The 18,473-nt window shown below is 53.0% G+C and overlaps 1 protein-coding gene across 1 annotated transcript in view; it reads right to left on the reverse strand.

Moving 5' to 3' along the window:
• The window catches only part of MAP3K14 (mitogen-activated protein kinase kinase kinase 14), a 42,125-nt gene that overhangs the window by 5,463 nt on the left and 18,189 nt on the right, over positions 1-18,473 (reverse strand). Inside the window, exons 2-10 of the mRNA XM_008149240.3 lie at positions 12,941-13,216; positions 11,683-11,752; positions 9,503-9,713; positions 8,787-9,401; positions 7,727-7,864; positions 2,449-2,578; positions 2,102-2,233; positions 1,546-1,650; positions 8-171 (exon numbers count right to left, since the gene is read on the reverse strand). Of these exons, the coding sequence (XP_008147462.2) occupies positions 8-171; positions 1,546-1,650; positions 2,102-2,233; positions 2,449-2,578; positions 7,727-7,864; positions 8,787-9,401; positions 9,503-9,713; positions 11,683-11,752; positions 12,941-13,196 (1,821 nt within the window). The 5' untranslated portion in view covers positions 13,197-13,216. The remainder of the gene's footprint in view (positions 1-7; positions 172-1,545; positions 1,651-2,101; positions 2,234-2,448; positions 2,579-7,726; positions 7,865-8,786; positions 9,402-9,502; positions 9,714-11,682; positions 11,753-12,940; positions 13,217-18,473) is intronic.

Below are 18,473 nucleotides of genomic sequence, written 5' to 3' on the forward strand. Positions count from 1 at the left end.
CACTGACCTTGAGGCACAGCGGCCCTCGGAAGTACTGGGTCCAAGGGTGGCAGCCGTTGAGCATATGCAGCATCATGCAACAGCTGCTCCACACGTCCACCTTGGCATCACAGGGCTTGCCCATCACCACCTCTGGAGCCATGTGGGTCTCTGTGCCAGGGATGTAGTCCCCTGAGGAGGCGAGGGAGACAGAAGTCACCTGTGACCTCTGATAGGCAAGAGCTTCGGCAATGACCACCCCAGTCCATTCCTGAGATGCCTTGAACTTGTCTCTGTTAAAGTGCTTTAAATAGAGATGAAGCCTTCATATCAAACCTGCTGGGGATGAGCTAAGTCAGGGGTTCTGCTGGGACTGGTACAAAGAATACATCATCCAAATATGGACGCTGCCCCTTGGACCAAATCCTTAAAGTGCTTTTTAAAAATGGGGAGGGGCCTGGACATTGAAAATTAGGTTGTGGAAGACTAATGAATGGTATCATATTCCTGAAATTTTATTTTATTTTTTATTATTATTATTTTTTTATATTCCTGAAATTTTAGTAAGTGAAGGAAAAAAACCACACCAACTTATGTTCATAAAGGCTAGAAGGATTGATACCAGAGGTAAACAGCAGTTTTTTGTTCTGGTGACCTATAGTTTTTATTTTTGCTTATCTCTAGTTCCTGCAAATACATTAGAAAAGAAATTATTTTTGTAATAAGAAACACCCCAAGTTATTTTCGAGTGGAGGGCAAGTGTCCATGTTCAATTTACATCTTTAGAATCACAATCACAATCCTTTAACAACAAGTAAGCACTTTTCCCCAAAAGGTTGTTTTTCCTTTGGTCAACATGAAACCATTTTATGCTTAACGCTGTAACTGAAAAAAAAGCAGGGCACAGAATTGGATTATAATGTCCTTAACTATGTACAGGAAAAAAAAACACACCCAAAAATATCTGGAAGGAATTATCTAAAATTTCATGATTATCTTCCTGAGAAAGAAAAATGGTGAGAATTCCTTTTTTCCTCCCCTTCTATATCATTTAACTCTGTAGTTGCAGAATATCTTACAATGGGTGTAGATTACTTGAACAATCAGAAAAATATAAGTCAAAAGCAGATATTTCTCCAGCTACACAGCTCAGGCCTTTGTGCCTCCAGAAACTGCTCTCAAAGGCGCGGGAAGGCTGAGGTCACAGGCTGGGAGCACAGCTCCCCCAGAAAGGCCAGGCAAGAGGGATGGAGCCGTGGAAGCTTCTGGGAGAAGACCTGGGACCTAGGGCCAGGCACGCAGCCTTTCCATTCTCCTCTGTGTAAAGGGAAATCAGAAATGAGCAGCTGACATGCGTTATTGCATTTACGTCTGACAAGAATAGCCTTATAATTCTCTAGGGTGGCTGTGGGGCTGAGGCATGTTGGTGGACATAAGCGCTCCCATCTCTGATTCTGTTATGGAAGGTACAGGAGGACAGGGCTAATACTAAGGCTACTGGCTATGATCATCATGGGGATAGGCAGGGGCGGGGGGTGGGGGTGGAGAGGGAGGGTATGGGCTTACCTGTGAGCAAGGAATTCCCCAGGCCATCAGGTCGCAGGCACACAGCATGGCCAAAGTCACAGAGGGCTGCCCGGCTCCCATCCTTGGACAGGAGCACGTTGTCAGCTGCCAGGCCGCCCCGGGGAAGAAGAGGAACAGGTGAGTCACGTCGGGCCCGGCCCACCCTGGACCTCCAGTGAGGCAATTTTCTGGCTGACCCTCCATGGCAGCTGCTGCTTTTGATTAGGCTCATTCGTCATGGAGGAAGGGAGGAGGGTATCAGTTCAGGCTCAAGGCAGGCAGCAGGCAGGCGTTCCAAGAGTGAGGGAACAGGAGCAGAGTTTACTCAGCTCTGCGGCCTGCCTCCCCGCAGTGGTCACCAGTGTGTAGGAGCTCCACCTGAGGCTCTCTGTGGGCACCACCCACGGAGGGCTTAGAGAACGCTTCCCCTTCCCACCGCACAGCCCTGTCAGCCTGGCCCCGGCCCCGCCCCTGGAGGTGACCAGGGAGCCCAGCAGACGGGGGAAGAAACCAGCAGGACGGGAGAGGAGGAAGCCCGCTGGGACCAGGGCCTCACCTTTGACATCGCCGTGTAGAATCCTGCGGGTGTGGAGGTATTCCAGCCCTTCCAGGGCCTGGCCCAGGTAGTAAAGGGCTCGGTCCTCGGGCAGACAGCCCATCTGCTTGATGAGCTGGCCCAGGGAGCCACCTAGGAGACCAATGGCCAGTCTTTACATGCGGCTCTTCCAGGCCTCCAAGCCAAGGACTAGGGCAGGTGGTGGAAAAGCAGGCCTTTCCCGCCAATGCCACAGGGTCAATAGGTTAAAAACGGATGGACTGGGGACCGAGGTGAACCTGGGAAAGACTCGGGAAAACCCTCGGCTCTGAATTTTGAGGGAGAAGGGGTGGGACCTAGCTCCTTACCTTCCAGCAGTTCCATGAAGATGTTGACCCAAGGACCTTCCTTCACTGCTCCATACAAAGGGACGATTCTGGGCGAAGTCAGCCCGGCACACGACATCAACTCCTCTGCCCGAAACATATCCACTCGCACCTGAAAGGGCCCGGAGGTGGCTGTGAGTCAGGGTGAGGGGCCAGGACGGGCTCCCTGCCACCCTGTCAGGACCCGGATGCTCCCCGCACAGAGCCTGCTGATGTGCCCGGTGACGATTCTGAGGCCAGGCAGGGCCCTTCAGAAACGAAACTGTGTACCCCTGGGGTCAGGGCAACTCCCAGGACTTGATTAAAGTTCTGAGGGGCTGACGTGTGTGAACACACAAAAACTTGCAATCCTTATCCAGGCTCCCGGCAGGCTGCCCACCCTCAAATCTGCCAAACACAGAACATTTTTTTTTTTTTTAACCCCAGCACAAATGACTGGGCAATTTCTAGGACACAGGACCTCTCCTCTATCAACACCCACGACGACTCTTCAGATGCTGTGGTCTGAATCTTATCAAGACTCTGACTGTCAGTGCCTCTGAATCCTCAGCACGCTTCTCACGCTCATGCTGGTCTTTTTCCTCCCAGGGCTAAAGCGTCCACGTGGACGGCGCAGCTGTTTCCCTGCATCTGGGCACAGAAGGCTTCTGGGGAGGGGTTTGGCCAAGGACCCTCCCGCTGGGGACTGGCCGGCCTGAGAACACCCGCTCCTTTCTGCGGGGACCAGCATGGGGCGGCAGGAAGAAACAGGCCCTCATACAAGCACCCTGGGCAGAGACCCTCGATCGCCACTTCGAAAGGTAGATCAATCCCCCAAACCGTTTCCATAAGTGAAAGGTGGGGACAGTGCCTCTGCTCCTGGGGAGAGAGAGGGTTTGGAGGGATGATAGCCAGCACTGGCCTGGCAACCAGTGGTGCCCAGGAAATGCTCGCTTCCCCCCTCCTCCTCCAGCTCAGAGGAGAGCAGCTTGGGAAATGCTTAGGCTTCCCGAATAGAGACTTTCCTTCCCGCTCCTGGGGGTTCTCATGTTCGCCTGGAGAGGTACCACCAGGGGGCGCCGGGGGTAGCAGAACCGGCCTGGAAAAAACCGGTCAGGACCTGGCAGTTTTCTTTGGAGGGAGACGTGCTGACTTGGCAAACAGCTCTGACGATGTGGGGTTTTGGACTCTTGCCTATCAGTGGAAAATGTCTCTCTTCTGGTGACATACAGAATCTCTGGTTTTGTTAATGAACTCGCATGAACTTTGACTCTTTGTCAGTGTTTCCAGCTCTGAACCTGATGGCACTAACTCACCAACGGGGCTTGTTTTAGCAAATGTCTGTAAACTCAGTGCTCCCACACTGCTAGTCGAAGCACCGTGGGGCATCACCAAGAACTTAGAAGGGCACGCCAGCATATTTTACTTTTGGGGCAAAAGCCACGATTACGTTTATGGGACACCGAGTAAACTGCTGGCTTGAGATAGTTCACTTTCAACACTAGGTTGCAAAGTATTCCTTTTGATGGTAGATCTTTATGAAACCAGGATTTCGGAGGTTGCTGTGATCCGTACCTCAGGGGGAGCATGTGGAGCAGGAAACGAAGGTGCGGTGTCCAATGTGATTTCAGAGTTTGAGAAGTTGTGCAATGCCCAACAATGAGTGCATCCCAGTAGTAATTACGGTTGTTTAAGAACAGAAGAAAAATTTTCTTTCAATTTCTATGTATTGTTTTTCAAATGGCTACTAAGTTGTTAGGATGAAGACATTATTGGACCCAATTCCTTCATAAAGGGAACTGTTAGGCACTTGTTTTGGCCTGGGGTGCCGTGACACTATTACTGAGACATTAAGAGCTGGGAAAGAAGGTCTGGGGACCTCTGCTTTAACTTTGAAGAGATCCATAATTCCCTCTAGAGTGGCCCGCCCCTGGTAAGAGCATTCCCACCCCCACAACCAAAGGGGGTCGAAGGAGACGCTTCAGAACACACGGTGGTGTAGAAATCTGTGCCAGCTCAGGGAGAGCAGGCTGGCAGGGCAGTCCCGAGGGAGCCAGGTGGGGAGAACACAGGCTGTGCAGCCCAGGCCAGCTGCCCATCTGGCCCCCCGCCCCGCTCTGGACTTCAGTGTCCTCATCCAGAAAGTGAGGGACTGGGCTAGATAAGGATGTTAATGAGAACTAATATTTAATACACACGTAACATATGCCAGGTACTATTCTACACTAATCACTGGTTATTTACATCTTACAATAGCCTGTGAGCTGATATTCTCATTATCTCCACAGAGCAGGTGCTTGGCAGCAGCTGGCTTTACTGGGCCAAGGCCACGCTATCCCAGATCAGTGGCAGAGTCAAAAGGAGGCTCCCAGAACTCCATGCTTGAGCCAGATGTCCTCAAATGAATGGTTCCTAACCCTCTTTGGGCCACAGATTCCTTTGAAAATCTGATAAATAGCCTTAACCGGTTTGGCTCAGTGGATAGAGCATCGGCCTGCGGACTGAAGGGTCCCAGGTTCGATTCCGGTCAAGGGCATGTACCTTGGTTGCGAGCACATCCCTAGTGGTGGGTGTGCAGGAGGCAGATGTTTCTAACTCATTGATGTTTCTAACTCTATCCCTCTCCCTTCCTCTATGTAAAAAATAAAATATATTTTAAAAAATAAAATACGATAAATAACACAGACCCTTTCCCATAAAAAATGCGTGTGCATCCATACATCAAGCGCACACACACACACACACACACACATACACACATAGTTCATGGACCTTATGAATTCATCCACTGCTAGGATGAGAACTTATACGTTGGCTGTTAAAAGCACTAGTGCAATGCGTATGTACCAGTAAGGAAATCTGCCCATGACATATTATTACATGAAGAAAACATGGTACAGAACAATCTCTAGGGTACGATCTCATTTTAATATAGGCAACAACTACATGTTTATATATGCATAACAAGTCTAAAATGATTTATGTCAAAGAATAGTTACCTCTGAGAATGGGATCAGGAAATAGGGAGACTTTTGCTTTTTGGGTATCATTTGAATTCTTTTATAATGAGCCTATATTTATTTGCAATTAAACAGTAAGATCAGCCCTAGCTGGTTTGGTTCAGTGGATAGAGTGTTGGCCTGAAGACTGAAAGGTCGATTTCGGTCAAGGGCACATGCCTGGGTTTCGGGCTCGATCCCCAGAAGGGGGTGTGCAGGAGGCAGCCGATCAATGATTCATCACTGATGTTTCTCTCTCTCTCTCCCTCTCCCTTCCTCTCTGAAATCAATAAAAATATATATTAAAAAAAAAGTAAGATCATACAAAACCTTAAAAAACAAAAACTCTACATTAAACCCCAGACTCCTGACCAATCAGCATTTGACCTGGGGCCATGGACGTTCTAGAAGGAGGACCAAGGAAGTGCTGTCCTCACCGTGTGCTGGATCCTCCCCAGGGAGCATTAGACAGTGCACGACTTGCTCTGACCCTATGTGCAGCCTGACCTCTGACCCTGTCCCCCCATCCTACCCCCTCAGCAGGGAACTGGTTCTCAGATCTTCCAGATGAACATCCTAAAGAACCCCATTGCCTGCCCTATGTCCTCCCCTTGAGAGAAAGGAGAGAAGGGAGGGGCTGACTGGCCAGCCAAGGGCCGCTGTGAGGGCTGCCAACAAGCTGTCCTCAGAGACCTTGTGCAGCAGGAGGAGAGTTGGGAGAGTGGATGCTCCAGCAGAAGCGGAGGCGCTGAGTGGATGGGTGGGAAGCCGAGTGGTGCTTGGAGCTTTCCTCTCTGCCGTGGTGAGGAATGGAGGGTTTGTCCTCTTCTACTATATTCGGGTTGTTTACCTTGTTGCCTGGGACTCTGACAACCTCATCAGGGGAACAGCTGAGAAGCCCAGTGACTAAGCCCCCAGCACTGACCATTCATCTCCAGGACACTTCACACCCTCTCAGGAGGGACAGCTGCGCCTTCTCCGATGGCCGGGGGAGGGAGCTGCTGCTGAAGAGGTCAGGCACGTGGCCTTGGCATCCCAGGGGAAGATGACCCACGCTGGCAAGAACTCTGCACACGTTTTGGTCAGTGGGGGTTGGCCAGGGTAGAGCTTGCTGATTTGACACAGTATGTCTGAAGTTTGGGGTAATACCTACGGAGAGTCCCCTCACTTGTCCTGTCGCCCTGAGGCTCCAACTCTAGAGCTCTAACACCCTGGCCCAGGTACAAGCCAGGGAAGCCAGGTGTATTAACATCACAATTTGTATCTTCGCCCCTTAAAGCCACAGGCATCCGTGACAGCGGCAGAGTTGATGTCCACTCTGCACAGGCCCTGGTCTGGCTACTTGGTTTCTTTCCATTTAGGGACCAGAGTCCTTGACAAAAGCCGCTTGAAAACAAGGTCCATCTCTCAGCTAGTCTATTTCACCTTGCCAACGGGCCAGGGAAATGCCCACAGAAATGTTTCTGATTTCTGGCGTCAGAGGTCCTGGATGCTGGCCTTGGGCCAGGGACAAAGTGGCTTCCAGTCAAGGTGAGCCGAGAGCCAGAGGGAGGAGAAAAGGTGGCAGAAGGGGAGCAGGGTCGACACCTTCCAGGTCTGTGGATGTGCGGCTGGTGGGCCTGTGTGTGATTGGACAGAAGGAGGCCTCGGTTTCAGGCCCAGCTGTGTGGCTTTGGCCTCCAGTTCTAACATGGTGAGATGAGAGAGTGGAGAGGTGGTTCATGCTTGTGTCTCTAGCTGAAGTCCTAGGACCACGAGTCCTTCTCCCCACCCTCCTTGAAAAGTGTTTCAGAGGCAGACTCAGGTCAGGCAAGCCTGGGTCTCTTGCTAAGTCTCATTTCCTCATAATGTCCATCCCCCAGGACCAAACTCAAACCAGATCTGACTCCCCCCACGCAGACTCCTCCAGGAGGCACCTGTTAGGTGGAGGTATTGCTCTTGCAATTGCCTTATGGCCCAGGTGTGGTGGCCCCACTGTGTGGTTAGGGGTTTCAGCCTCACATGAATGTCATGGCGATCGGCCCATCTTCCAGGGTTACCTGCCCCTGGCATGGCATCAGGAGTGGCCCAGGCCGCCGGCACGCTCTCACATCCCCTCTCACTTGCACGCATAACAAGTGCAGTTCCCAAACTGAGCCAGGGCAGCCAGGAGAGCCGGGCTCCATTAGCCAGTTAGACCCACGCCACCCTGTGCCTACCTCGAAGGAAAGCGGAGGGAGTGCAACCGGCGCCCTGGCCTCCCTCTCCAGCCCCTGGAGCTCTGGCACATTTTGGGGGCCTACCTTTTTGACAGCACACTGGAAGCCAGTCTGCTTGTCCTCCATCCTGTGCACCTCTCCGAAGGAGCCTCTCCCCAGGCAGGGCTGGCGCGTGGCCCAGTGGACCTCCTCTCGGTACTCATAATCCACCGGCTTCAGCTTCTGGAGGTGGCAGGAGAGAGGCCAGTTTCAGTGGCCAGGCCACAGGGGGACGAGGCGTTACAGTTAGGAAGGCTCTCTAGCTGGCAGTCCTGGTCAGGCTGCCAGCTGGGGCTGAGCTCTCACAACCAAAGACATCACCGAGTTGGGGGCTGGGAGGGCAGGACCCAGAGAGGGGGTTATGGGAATTAGGTGAAGGCAAATGAGTGCCTCACGTGCCGCCGGAGGCAAGCTGGTCCTTGTGATGAAAAGTCTCCCAGACTTGTGGTTGTGGGACAGAAACGGACACTGTCGCCATGTTGACAATGAGAAAATATAACGCGGGAGCTAAGAGGTAGAAGAAAGGGAAGGACAGGGCAGGGGCCGAGGGATAATGTCAAAGATGGATGGAATAAAGCCCAGAAATGTAAGTGTGGAAAATCATTTAGGGTTACAAAATTATCTAGTAAGAGAACTAGAGGAAACGGGGAAGACGGGGAGTAGTGACACAAGGGCAAAATCCTCAGGTTTCACATCGGGGGTCCTGGGTAACTTCTGAAGTTGGTATTTGCTTATTCCCATTTCTCAGCATATGTATTATTCATATAACACACGCACACGATTCAGCAGTTATGAGGCAACCAATCAGACTAAAAACAGAAGTAGCTAAAAAGACGGAAAAGGGAGCCCGGAGATTGAGTGAGGCTATGCTTTTCATCAGCGATAAGCAATTTGCTGTGATTTCATCTTTTTATCACATGCCTGAGTGATTTTGATAAAGAAAAAATAACCATCCCCTTAAAGGATGGGTTTGATAGTGGGTCTGGCAGGTTTCCAGCGACGCCCCTTCTTCCATAGCAGGTCCCCCTGATTCCCAGCTGCTACCCTTGACTCTGGACTTGGTGGTGGGCGTGGTATGTGTTTGTGTGTTTGGGGGATGAGTTACCTCAGTAAGCAGGACTCCCTCGCTGTCCTCAGTTTTGGGGCTGGGCTTCTGGGGCCTGGAGCCCCTTGCCGACCAGGTCTTGGCCAGGCTGGCCAGGCTGTGGGCCTGGCCGGAGCTCACGCTTCCTTGCAGGGCGTGCACCAGGTACTCCTCCACGGAGAACTTGTCCTGAGTGCCGCAAGGTGGGCAGCGGGGCGCCGGGGGTGGGCCCGGCAGGGGCTTCTGACGGTCTCCATGGGCCAGTTTGCTCAGGGGTGAGCCAGGCAGGGGCTGGTGGCTGTCTACACAGGCCAGTTTGCCCAGGAAGGACTCTAGGGGGTGCGGTTTCCAGGGCTGGAGGGGGTGGAATGGGAAGGGATGGGGCAGTCTGCCGTAGGGGAAGGGGTGAGCAGGCTGGGGCAGGGGCCCTGCATCCTGGGGGTGGTGGAGTTTCCACACGTGGTTTAGACATTGCAAGGGGCTGATCAGTTTGTGGAGTTCCGATCGAGGCAGTGCTGGCCGTAGGCCTTCCCCGAGTTTCTTAAAACAGAGTTGGCCAAGGCCCGGCTCCTTCAGAGGCTGGGTGAACTGGAGGGCATTGCTAATATATGGGGTGCCAAGCGGGGACTCGTCCTCCTGTGGGGAAAACACAGTGTTAGGACACAGGGCCAGGCCAAGGCTCAGGTGCTGTGCCAGGGGCCCCGGGAGCCGGATGTGGGGGTGACGGTGGGGCTCACCTGCACAGGGACTGTGCAGCTCTCCTGCTCGGGGGTCCTGGGGAGGGGTCTGGCCACGGCCACTCCCGCCTGAGCCAGGGACTTGGAGCTCTTCTTCTTGCGTTTCTTCCGGGCTTTGCCGCGGCGCTTCCCCTTCCAACACACGCGGGCCATTTTGCCCTCCGTTGCGTGGGCCACATTGTTGGGGATTTGATCAAGGCTCTCAGACTGGCTGTCAAAGGGGACAGATATGCATTTGGAACGGGAGGAGGCAGGAAGACATAACTGCTTAGGTAACTGTAGTTAGAGTCATAGACAAATCCCAGCTCACTGGTACTTAAGTGAACATGGGAACATTCTCAAGCCCCCAGGAACCTCAGTTTTCTCATTTATAAAATGGGGGTAGTATTTCTGCAGGTGGAGAGGTGTAAAGAAACAGCTCATTGCCCAGCCAGCGTGGCTCAGGGGTTGACCTAGGAACCAGGAGGTCACGGTTCGATTCCTGGTCAGGGCACATGCCCAGGTTTCGGGCTCCTTCCTCAGTGAGGGCCGTGCAGGAGGCAGCCGATTGATGCTTCTCTCTCATCATTGATGTTTCTCTCTCTCCCTCTCCCGTCCTCTCCAAAATCAATAAAGACATATTAAAAAAAAAAAGAGAGAGAGAAACATCTCATTTAAAAAGCCTACCTCAGTGCCTGGCCCCAAAGGCAAGTTTTCAATAAACTAGTTTATTGAAAACTTGCCTTTGGGGCCAGGCACTGAGGTGTTGGGATGTTATTGGGACAGGGTGTTCAGGGCACACGCCTCTCTCCCTGCTCTCCAAGGGGGAGAGTCCCTGGAGGGCTCAGAAGGTGGCCTGTGACTCTGAAGGTCACTCCAGGGTGGGCATTAACTCTAACTGACGAGAGTTTGTTTCTGTCACCTCCAGAAGAAGGGACAGCTGAGGTCAGTCAACTCTGCTCCCTGGTGGCCATAGGAATGTGAGGAGCCACAGAGACAGGAAATCTCGCCTGGGCTGGTGACCAGGGACCAGGGGAGCCTGCCTTTCTCTGACGGCCTCCCCACCACCACGGATCTCACTGGCTCTCTCCCCTGCCAGGTATTAAGGCACTGGCAACGGTTTCTGAAAGGATGGCTGCCAAACAGCTGTGGACAGACCGCGGCCTTAGCCACCCTCGCACAAAGGAGGCAGACTCACCCCAGTCCTGGGGGCTGCAGAGGCCTATATGCTTCTCTCGGGGAGCTGCAAGAAGTGGGTCCCTCAGAAACCCCTTCCCTGGGCAAAAGGCATGAGGGGCAGTGTAAGGAATTTGACCAAACACCGAGCACTTATGGGTTCAAGGGCAGCGGCCCTCCCCACAACCTTTTTTTTTTTTTAAATATATTTTTATTGATTTCAGAGAGGAAGAGGGAGGGAGAAATAGAAACATCAAAGATGAGAGAGAATCGTTGATTGGCTGCCTCCTGCACGCGCCCTACTGGGGACTGAGCCCGCAACCAGGGCATGTGCCCTTGACCGGAATTGAACCCGGACCCTTCAGTCAGCAGGCTCTATCCACTGAGCCAAACTGGCTAGGGCCCCACAACCTTTTGATCACTAGCAGTTTCCATATTGCAATGGTAAAGAAGTCCGCCTGGTGGTAGAGGAGGAAGTTGTTTCCAGGTCTAACTTCAGTTGCCAAAACTCATCTTTGGGGACGGGGAACCTGGGAACAGACTGAGCCTTGCGTGGCCTCCTTCCTCCAGGGCCACGGAGCTGCGTCCGCCTGCCTGTTTCCAAACCCTCAGCCCTCCCGGTGTGTCTCACAAGGAGAAAAGACACTGCAGGCTTCTCCCACGGTCAGGGCGGCCGCTCGGGCCCGCACCGATGGTCACACACCAGCGAAAAAGTGATTTCTGTTCCCAGCGCCCTCCCTGTTGATGGGAAATGAGGGGGAGCAGCAAGGACTCTGAGGAGAATAAAAATAAAACGTCAAGCTGATGCGACCCAGAGGCAGTCATCCACACGCTGTGAAAGGCTTTTGAAAAGCTTATTTGGCTGAGAGAGCAGCTCAGCCAGGAAAGCCTGGGCGGGTTCCAAGGGCTGCACCACAGGTGCTGAAGGAGGGAGCCAGGGTGACTGGGGAGCGGCCGGGCGAGCAGCCGGGGGAGGGAGGACGCTGGCTTAGGTCCCCGTGTCCCACTCCAGCTCACCTCCTTACCTGTACTGTTTTGACCCAGCGATGAAAATCCGTTCTGAAAAGGTGGGGCTGAACTCTTGGCTATTCTCACCTTTTGGACAAGCAGAAGGGAGAAGACAAGGAAGAGGAATTCAGCACTTAGGAGAGAGGCTTCTTAGAGGCACCCTCTGGACCGCTCCCCCTCCTCCTCTGCAGACCACCTCCGTCTGTCCGTCTGTCCGGTAGCTCACCTCCTGCACAAGCCAGCTCCTCTCACTGACTGCTTCACCCACCCTCCCAGTTTAAGGGTCAAGAGCAGAGGGCATACCATAGGGTGCCCACCTCACTTCACTTATGTGACGCTTAAGTGAGATGATCTATACAAAATCCTCAACCAAGTGCGTGGCACATATCACAGCTCAATAAATATGAGCTATTATATACTTACGCATATGTGTATGTGTGTGTTTATGTGTCTATTATTACATTATGTCACTCACTCCACTTCAATTTTTATTCTCTCATCTCTCCTCAAAAACCAGACAGAAGGCAGTGGAAGATGAGGGGAAGGATGTGTATGTGGGAAAATGCCATCACGAGCTGTCTGCCTGTCCCAGAAACCTCCCAGAGGGTGGGTGGGGGAGAGAGGAGACTCCTGTCCCCACCCCGCCCTCCTGGGAGTTTCTCAGGCTCCTGTGGCAGCCATCATTTCAAGTCATTTTGAGGTATTGTAAGTGGAAGCAGAAAGGACCAGGCCAGGCCTCACCCTGCAGCAGCCTGCGGCCATCGACTTGCCCAGCAGGCCCGAGAGCAGGTGTTCATTCTTTGGGGTGGGGCCACCTTGAGATGGAAGAGAATCAAGCCCCACAGGGGCTTTCCAGGAGACCTGGCCTTTCCTGTCTGGGGCCTCTCCAGGGATGCTCCGGCTGCCCAAGGTCAGGACAGAAGGCTGAGGGCCTGCCTGACGATCCTGCAGAGTCCCCAGGACCTGTGGAGCCCACGGTGTCCTGCCTCCCAGCTCTCTTCCCCTTCCGGTTACAATGGGAAAAAGCCTCCATGTGCCACTTCTCCCTCCTTCTGTCTCACTCCCCAGCGCTGTTATAATCCCACTTCACTCTCAGTCTTGGCTTAACCTCCACTCCCCTCTGTTGTATCTTGTGAGAATCACACAGAGTGGTCACCAGGACCTCCCTCTTCCAAAGGAGACCCCACACCTCGCCTGTGCCAGCCACCCTGGCGTAAGAGCTGCACCCCCCGCAGCCCACCCTCTCTGCCAGCGCCCTCCCAGCCCGGGCCTCACATTCAGCCTGGGCAATGATGGAGATGGCGGCCGGCCCTCCCTCGGAGCCTTCCTTGGCTGTGCCTTTGGTAATCACGTCGTTCAGGATTTCCCACTTCCCGCGGAACACGGGGCTCTGCTCCACGGCCTCGAGCTTGTTGACGGAGCTTTGCATCTTCTCCACGGCCTGCGTCTTCTCCTTGGCTTTGGCGAGCTCCTTCTGCTGCCCGACCGCCGAGCCAGGAGCGCCTGGGCAGGCCACCTCCATCACTGCCATCTCCCAGGCTCACGCTCACCCTGCGGGGAGACCAAACCAGAGCAGGTCACTCACGGACCCCGAGGGTCAGGCGGGGGGCGGAGGAGAAAAGCAGGGGAAACGGGGCTCTGCCTCTTTATTTTTTTTTTTTTTAATTTCTTTATTGATTAAGGTGTCACATATTTGTCCTCATCCCCCCATTCCCATCCCCCCCCTCCCCACGCATGCCCCAACCCCCTGTTGAACTTAACCGTTGGATAGGCTCATATGCCTGCACACAAGTCCTTTGGTTGAATTCTCCCCCTCCCCCCACCCTCCCCTATCCTCCCTCTGAGGCCCGATAGTCCGATCGATGCCTCCTTGCTTCTGGTTCTGTTCTTGTTCCTCAGTCTATGTTGTTCATCATTTCCCCTAGATGAGTGAGATCATATGTCACTAGATATATACTTATGAGAACTGAATGTGAGACGAGCAATAATAGTTATGCTGACAGGCAGATGGATCAGTCTGTAGTGAGTTTCTTTCTGGACCAACAGTTCTTTTGAGACCCAATTTCAATGTCCACCAGTTCCTTATGTGTACATGGCTCTGCCTCTTTATGCCCAGGCATTTATCCTCCAAATGTTCCCAAAGGCAAAGAAGTCCACCTCTCAGCATCTACACTGGCCCCTACCAGCACACCGCCAACACCCTGCCCAACGAGGAGGCTCCCCGCCACTTCCTCCAGACACCATGGCACGAACATCGGGGCTGGCTCTTTCTTCCCTTCATAAGTAATGGCAGAATCTCCTGTTGTTTGTTTCATGGCAAACGTTGCTTCCCCAGAACAGGGTGGTGGATCCTATATTCCAAAACCATGAGTCACCGCCCTGACTGCTCAGGCCTTGTCTTCTTAGAGGACATGTCTGCACCGACCACATGGCCTTCTCCAACAGGAGAGAAGAAAGGTTCTCTCCTGTTGGAGTATCTCTCAGTTTGGACTGAGCCAAACTGCCTAGGGCAGTGGCTGGCAGGCGTGGGTATCTGTGTGCACAGGCGTGTATGTATACACATATCTTACGAAGCCTAAAAAATCACCATGCAAACGGCAGCACCACACCTGGCTCCGGGCCCAGAAGCATCTGTTTGTGGCTCTCCAGAGGAACTGACACACTTCCTTCTGTAACGTCCAGACTCATTTGCTGAAAACCTCTCCTAGGTACCATCTTGCTCTCAGGCGACATCAGCAGTGGAGTTTATATTAGAGCCTCCAACACCCACCTACACCTCTAGAAACATGAGGGCCAAGCACAAGAATGCCATCTCCAGCAGCCCCGTGTGTCCCAGGAAGTGTGTCTCACGCTGCAGGGTGAGCCCGGTGTGGTGACAACCTGTGCAAACAGCCTGCAGGCTAGAGCTGCCAGGAAACAGAACCGTACCACCTGAGACTGTGACCATCCGGGACCCTTTTAAGGACGGGGGCTGTGAGCGCCCACAGAGCAGGGTCTTGACTTGCTATAGACAAAGCCTGAGAAGGCACCCGATGCAAACAGGCCCTATTTATTTATTTGGTGTTAATCCTCACCTGAGGATATTTTTCCATTGATTTTTAGAGAGTGGAAGGGAGAAGGAGAGACACACAGAGAGAAATATCCATGTGAGAGAGACACATTGATTGGTTGCCTCCACACGCCCCCAATCAGGAGCCTGCAACCAGGTACATGCCCTTGACTGGAATCGAACCCGGGACCCTTCAGTCCCCGAAGGCTGATACTCTATCGACTGAGCCAAACTGCCTAGGGCAGTGGTCGGCAAACCGTGGCTCTCGAGCCACATGTGGCTCTTTGGCCCCTTGAGCGTTCTAACGCCACTTCTTCAAAATAGACTCGCCCAGGCCGAAACCGACTTCTGCGCATGGGCCACGAAGTTTCAATCGCACTGTACGTGTGCGCCCGCACGTGGTATTTTGTGGAAGAGTCACACTCAAGGGGCCAAAGAGCCGCATGTGGCTCGCGAGCCGAGGTTTGCCGACCACTGGCCTAGGGCGCAAACAGGTCTTTCGTGAGTGCTCTCTGGTGGCAGCCTGGTCTTAAGGGTGTCACTGCCAGATGTAGTCTTCCCCGCTGTAGCTCCACTCATCCGGATCACGCCTCAGTTTGCTCTTTGGGTAGAAAGGCAGACCCTGTGAATGACGCCTCTGGCCTTTTGCCCTGTCAAGCTAAAACGAGACAGTCAGAAGCTGGGAAACATTAGGCTCAAACCTTCCTACTGAGTCTGCCTCACCACAAAGACTATGAAAGACGGAGCCAGTCTGACTGGGGTGGGGGATGAGCGTGTGGGTCACTAACTGGATCCTCACATCTGTGCCTTCAAGGGCCTCCTAGCTTTGAACTCAGAGTGGCTCCAGCTTTCAGCTCGAATGCCTGGGTTTGGTCCTGAAGGCTAGACGCTGAGGAGGCTGAATGGGTGACCTCATCGTTACTTGATGACTTTCAGAAGTCCAGGGGGTGTTCTGACTTCAATTAGGCGAAAGCCCTCCAAGCAGGCTGTTTCCCTTGTAAGGCCCTTAGCCTTCTGTCCCAACCCACACTTACTTCCCAACGCACACTTACTTCCCAACCCACACCTCCTCAACCCCTGCCACCTCCAAAAAGGAATTGATCTGGGGCCTACAGCACCTCCTACCTTCCTCAGATTCTTTACCAGGGGAACTGAGATCTTAAAAACAACCCCAAACCTCCAAACCTAACAGCCGTAGAGTTCTGCTTACAGGGACCTCCACAGTACTTTAACCTCCTCATTTTCTTTTTTAATATATATTTTTATTGATTTCAGAGGGGAAGGGAAAGGGAAAGAGAAACATCAATGGTGAGAGAGAATCACTGATTGGCTGCCTCCTGCACACTACTTACTGGGGACTGAGCCAACAGCCCAGCCAAGTGCTCTGACTGGGAATCGAATTGTGACCTCCTGGGTCACAGGTCAAAGCTCAACCACTGAGCAACACCTGTAGGGCGCAACCTCCTCATTTTCTTTTTCTTTTTTTCTCTTCTTTTTTTAATCCTCACCCGAGAATATTTTTCCATTGATTTTTAGAGAGAGTGGAAGAGAGAGGGAAAGACAGAGAGAAATATATCACATCAATTGGTTGCCTCCTGCATGAGCCCAGATCTGGGCCTGGGACGGGGCGGAGCCTGCAACCGAGGTACGTGCCCTCGACACCAGGGGGAACTCGCTGGTCAGGAGGCTCCTGAGGGAAGAGATGGTGCCCTCAGTGTATAGCACAGTGAGACACAGACGAGACAATTGATGTTGGCTGAATGAGGGAATCAAAGGATGATCTCCAGAGACAGGATGATCCTGAGCATGGGATGAAGAGAGAATTCCATCCGACCAGTGAGAGAAATGAGGCCGAGTGCTCAACGGCTGTTCCAAGGGCACCCAGCTGTTTGAGATCTAGATGTGTGGGGCTCACAGAACCCACCTCTGCCTCACATGGCTCACCCTGAGCCATGCCTCCACTGGAGAGGCTATGGGGACCTCCCCCCTCTCCCCCACGCCATCCTTTCACTTTGGTGGGCAGGAGGGCCGCTGGCCAGGCGCCCTGATCCTCCCTCCATGAGCATGTCAGGCTCCCCCGCCCGGGAGAAGCTGAGGCGGAGTTAGCCGAGCTCAGGGCCCGTGCAGTTCCCGGGTGACTCATCCACCAGCCTGGCAGGCGGAGAGGAACAAGCAGGCTGTTGAGAAGCTAGCCCAGCAGCTGGCAGCTGAACCTGTGAAGGGCACGGGGAAAACAGGCTGACCCTCACCTCGCAGGGGCATGAAATCACGGCCTGGGAACTGTACAGCTTCTCCTGTGGCTGGCTTTCCTGGGCCACATGACCATGACTCAGGCCCTCACTGACAGACTCCAAGTTCAAGAGGCTATTCTCGGGACACTTTGCCTGACAGCAGCTCTTTTACACACACACACACACACACACACACACACACACACACACGTGCTCACACTCCTTCCCGCCTTCCGCCTTCCCCACTTCTATACCGGTTCTGGTCTACAAAAACAGGTTCTGCATTAATCCTGGGACTGCTAGCCAGGTGGCCTTCCAGCCCCAGGTTTTGGTCCCTGGCTAGTCACCCCAGCTCACAGCCCCTCAGCTCTGCTGCCCCTTCTCTCCCCTGCAGCTTGTGGAGAGTGAGGACTAAGTGGGAGCCAGTTATGTCTCTGCCTTTGAAGGCAGGTCAAAAATCCGGATCCATTACTCAGCCTGGACTCTCTCCCCAGCTCCACTCACGCCTCAAATGCAGTCAGGCCTCTGCTCTGTCAGAGCTGAGCTGAGGTTGTATGCGAGCTGTAGCAACAGCCGAATGCACCCAGCTCACCCAAGGCCATGAAAACAAAAGTGGAAGGGAAAGGGGTGGAGTTTATTCAGTATCCATTCAGTATTCTTTTGATGCATGTACACCGCCTATTCTCTCTTCTGCGGTGCCTTGATGAGCCCCGGGAAGTCTGGGGGTAGGAATGGCTGGGATGATACCAGATCAACCCTTGGGCAGACCCGTATGACAGGCTTGTTGTGGACAACACTCCCAGACCCTAAGACTCAAACTTGGCTCCCTTACCAGGTGGTAAAGGTCTCCCGTCCAAGGTGAGGAGTGGGTTCAAGGATGGCTTCAGGATGGCATGTGAAAATACACAGTGTGTGCTTTTTCCAGGGAAGAGGTCCATAGCTTCTATCACATTCTCCAAGGGGCTCACATTCCCCAGAAGGCTGCTGTTATCGCCCAGAAGATCAAGGCCAGGGCTGAGTGCCTGATGCTGGCTCTGCTCTCCCACCCTAAGGAAGAGGGCACCCGGCTAATGCAGCAATTTCCAACCTGCCTGCAGGTTAGAATAACGAGATGAGTTCTGAAAATGCACTCACCCTACACTTACTGAAGCAGTCACTGGGCATTAGGCCCAGAATCTGTACTTTTGACAAGTTCTCTGGATGATTCTGATGCCAAGGGGTCAGGGACTGTCATTTCAGCCCCTCTCTATACTGTAAGGCTGTGCTGTCCAATATATGGTGGCCACTAGCAATTTAAATGAATTAAAATTAAATAAAATTTAAAAATCAGTTCCTCAGTTTCACTAGGACAGTTGTTGGACAGTGCAGCTAGAGAACACTCCCACCACTGCGGAAAGTTCCACGGGACAGTTCTGCTCTAGAGCTACGATAGCGATGTTTACTCAACGGCAAAAGTTGTTCCTAGGATTCTGAGACAGGAATGTAGTTTAGGTTAAATGATTTTTTTTTTTATTAACTGGAGGGTACA

This window comes from Eptesicus fuscus, chromosome 20 (assembly GCF_027574615.1).
Source record: "Eptesicus fuscus isolate TK198812 chromosome 20, DD_ASM_mEF_20220401, whole genome shotgun sequence".
In the NCBI taxonomy this organism is placed as follows: Eukaryota; Metazoa; Chordata; class Mammalia; order Chiroptera; family Vespertilionidae; genus Eptesicus; species Eptesicus fuscus.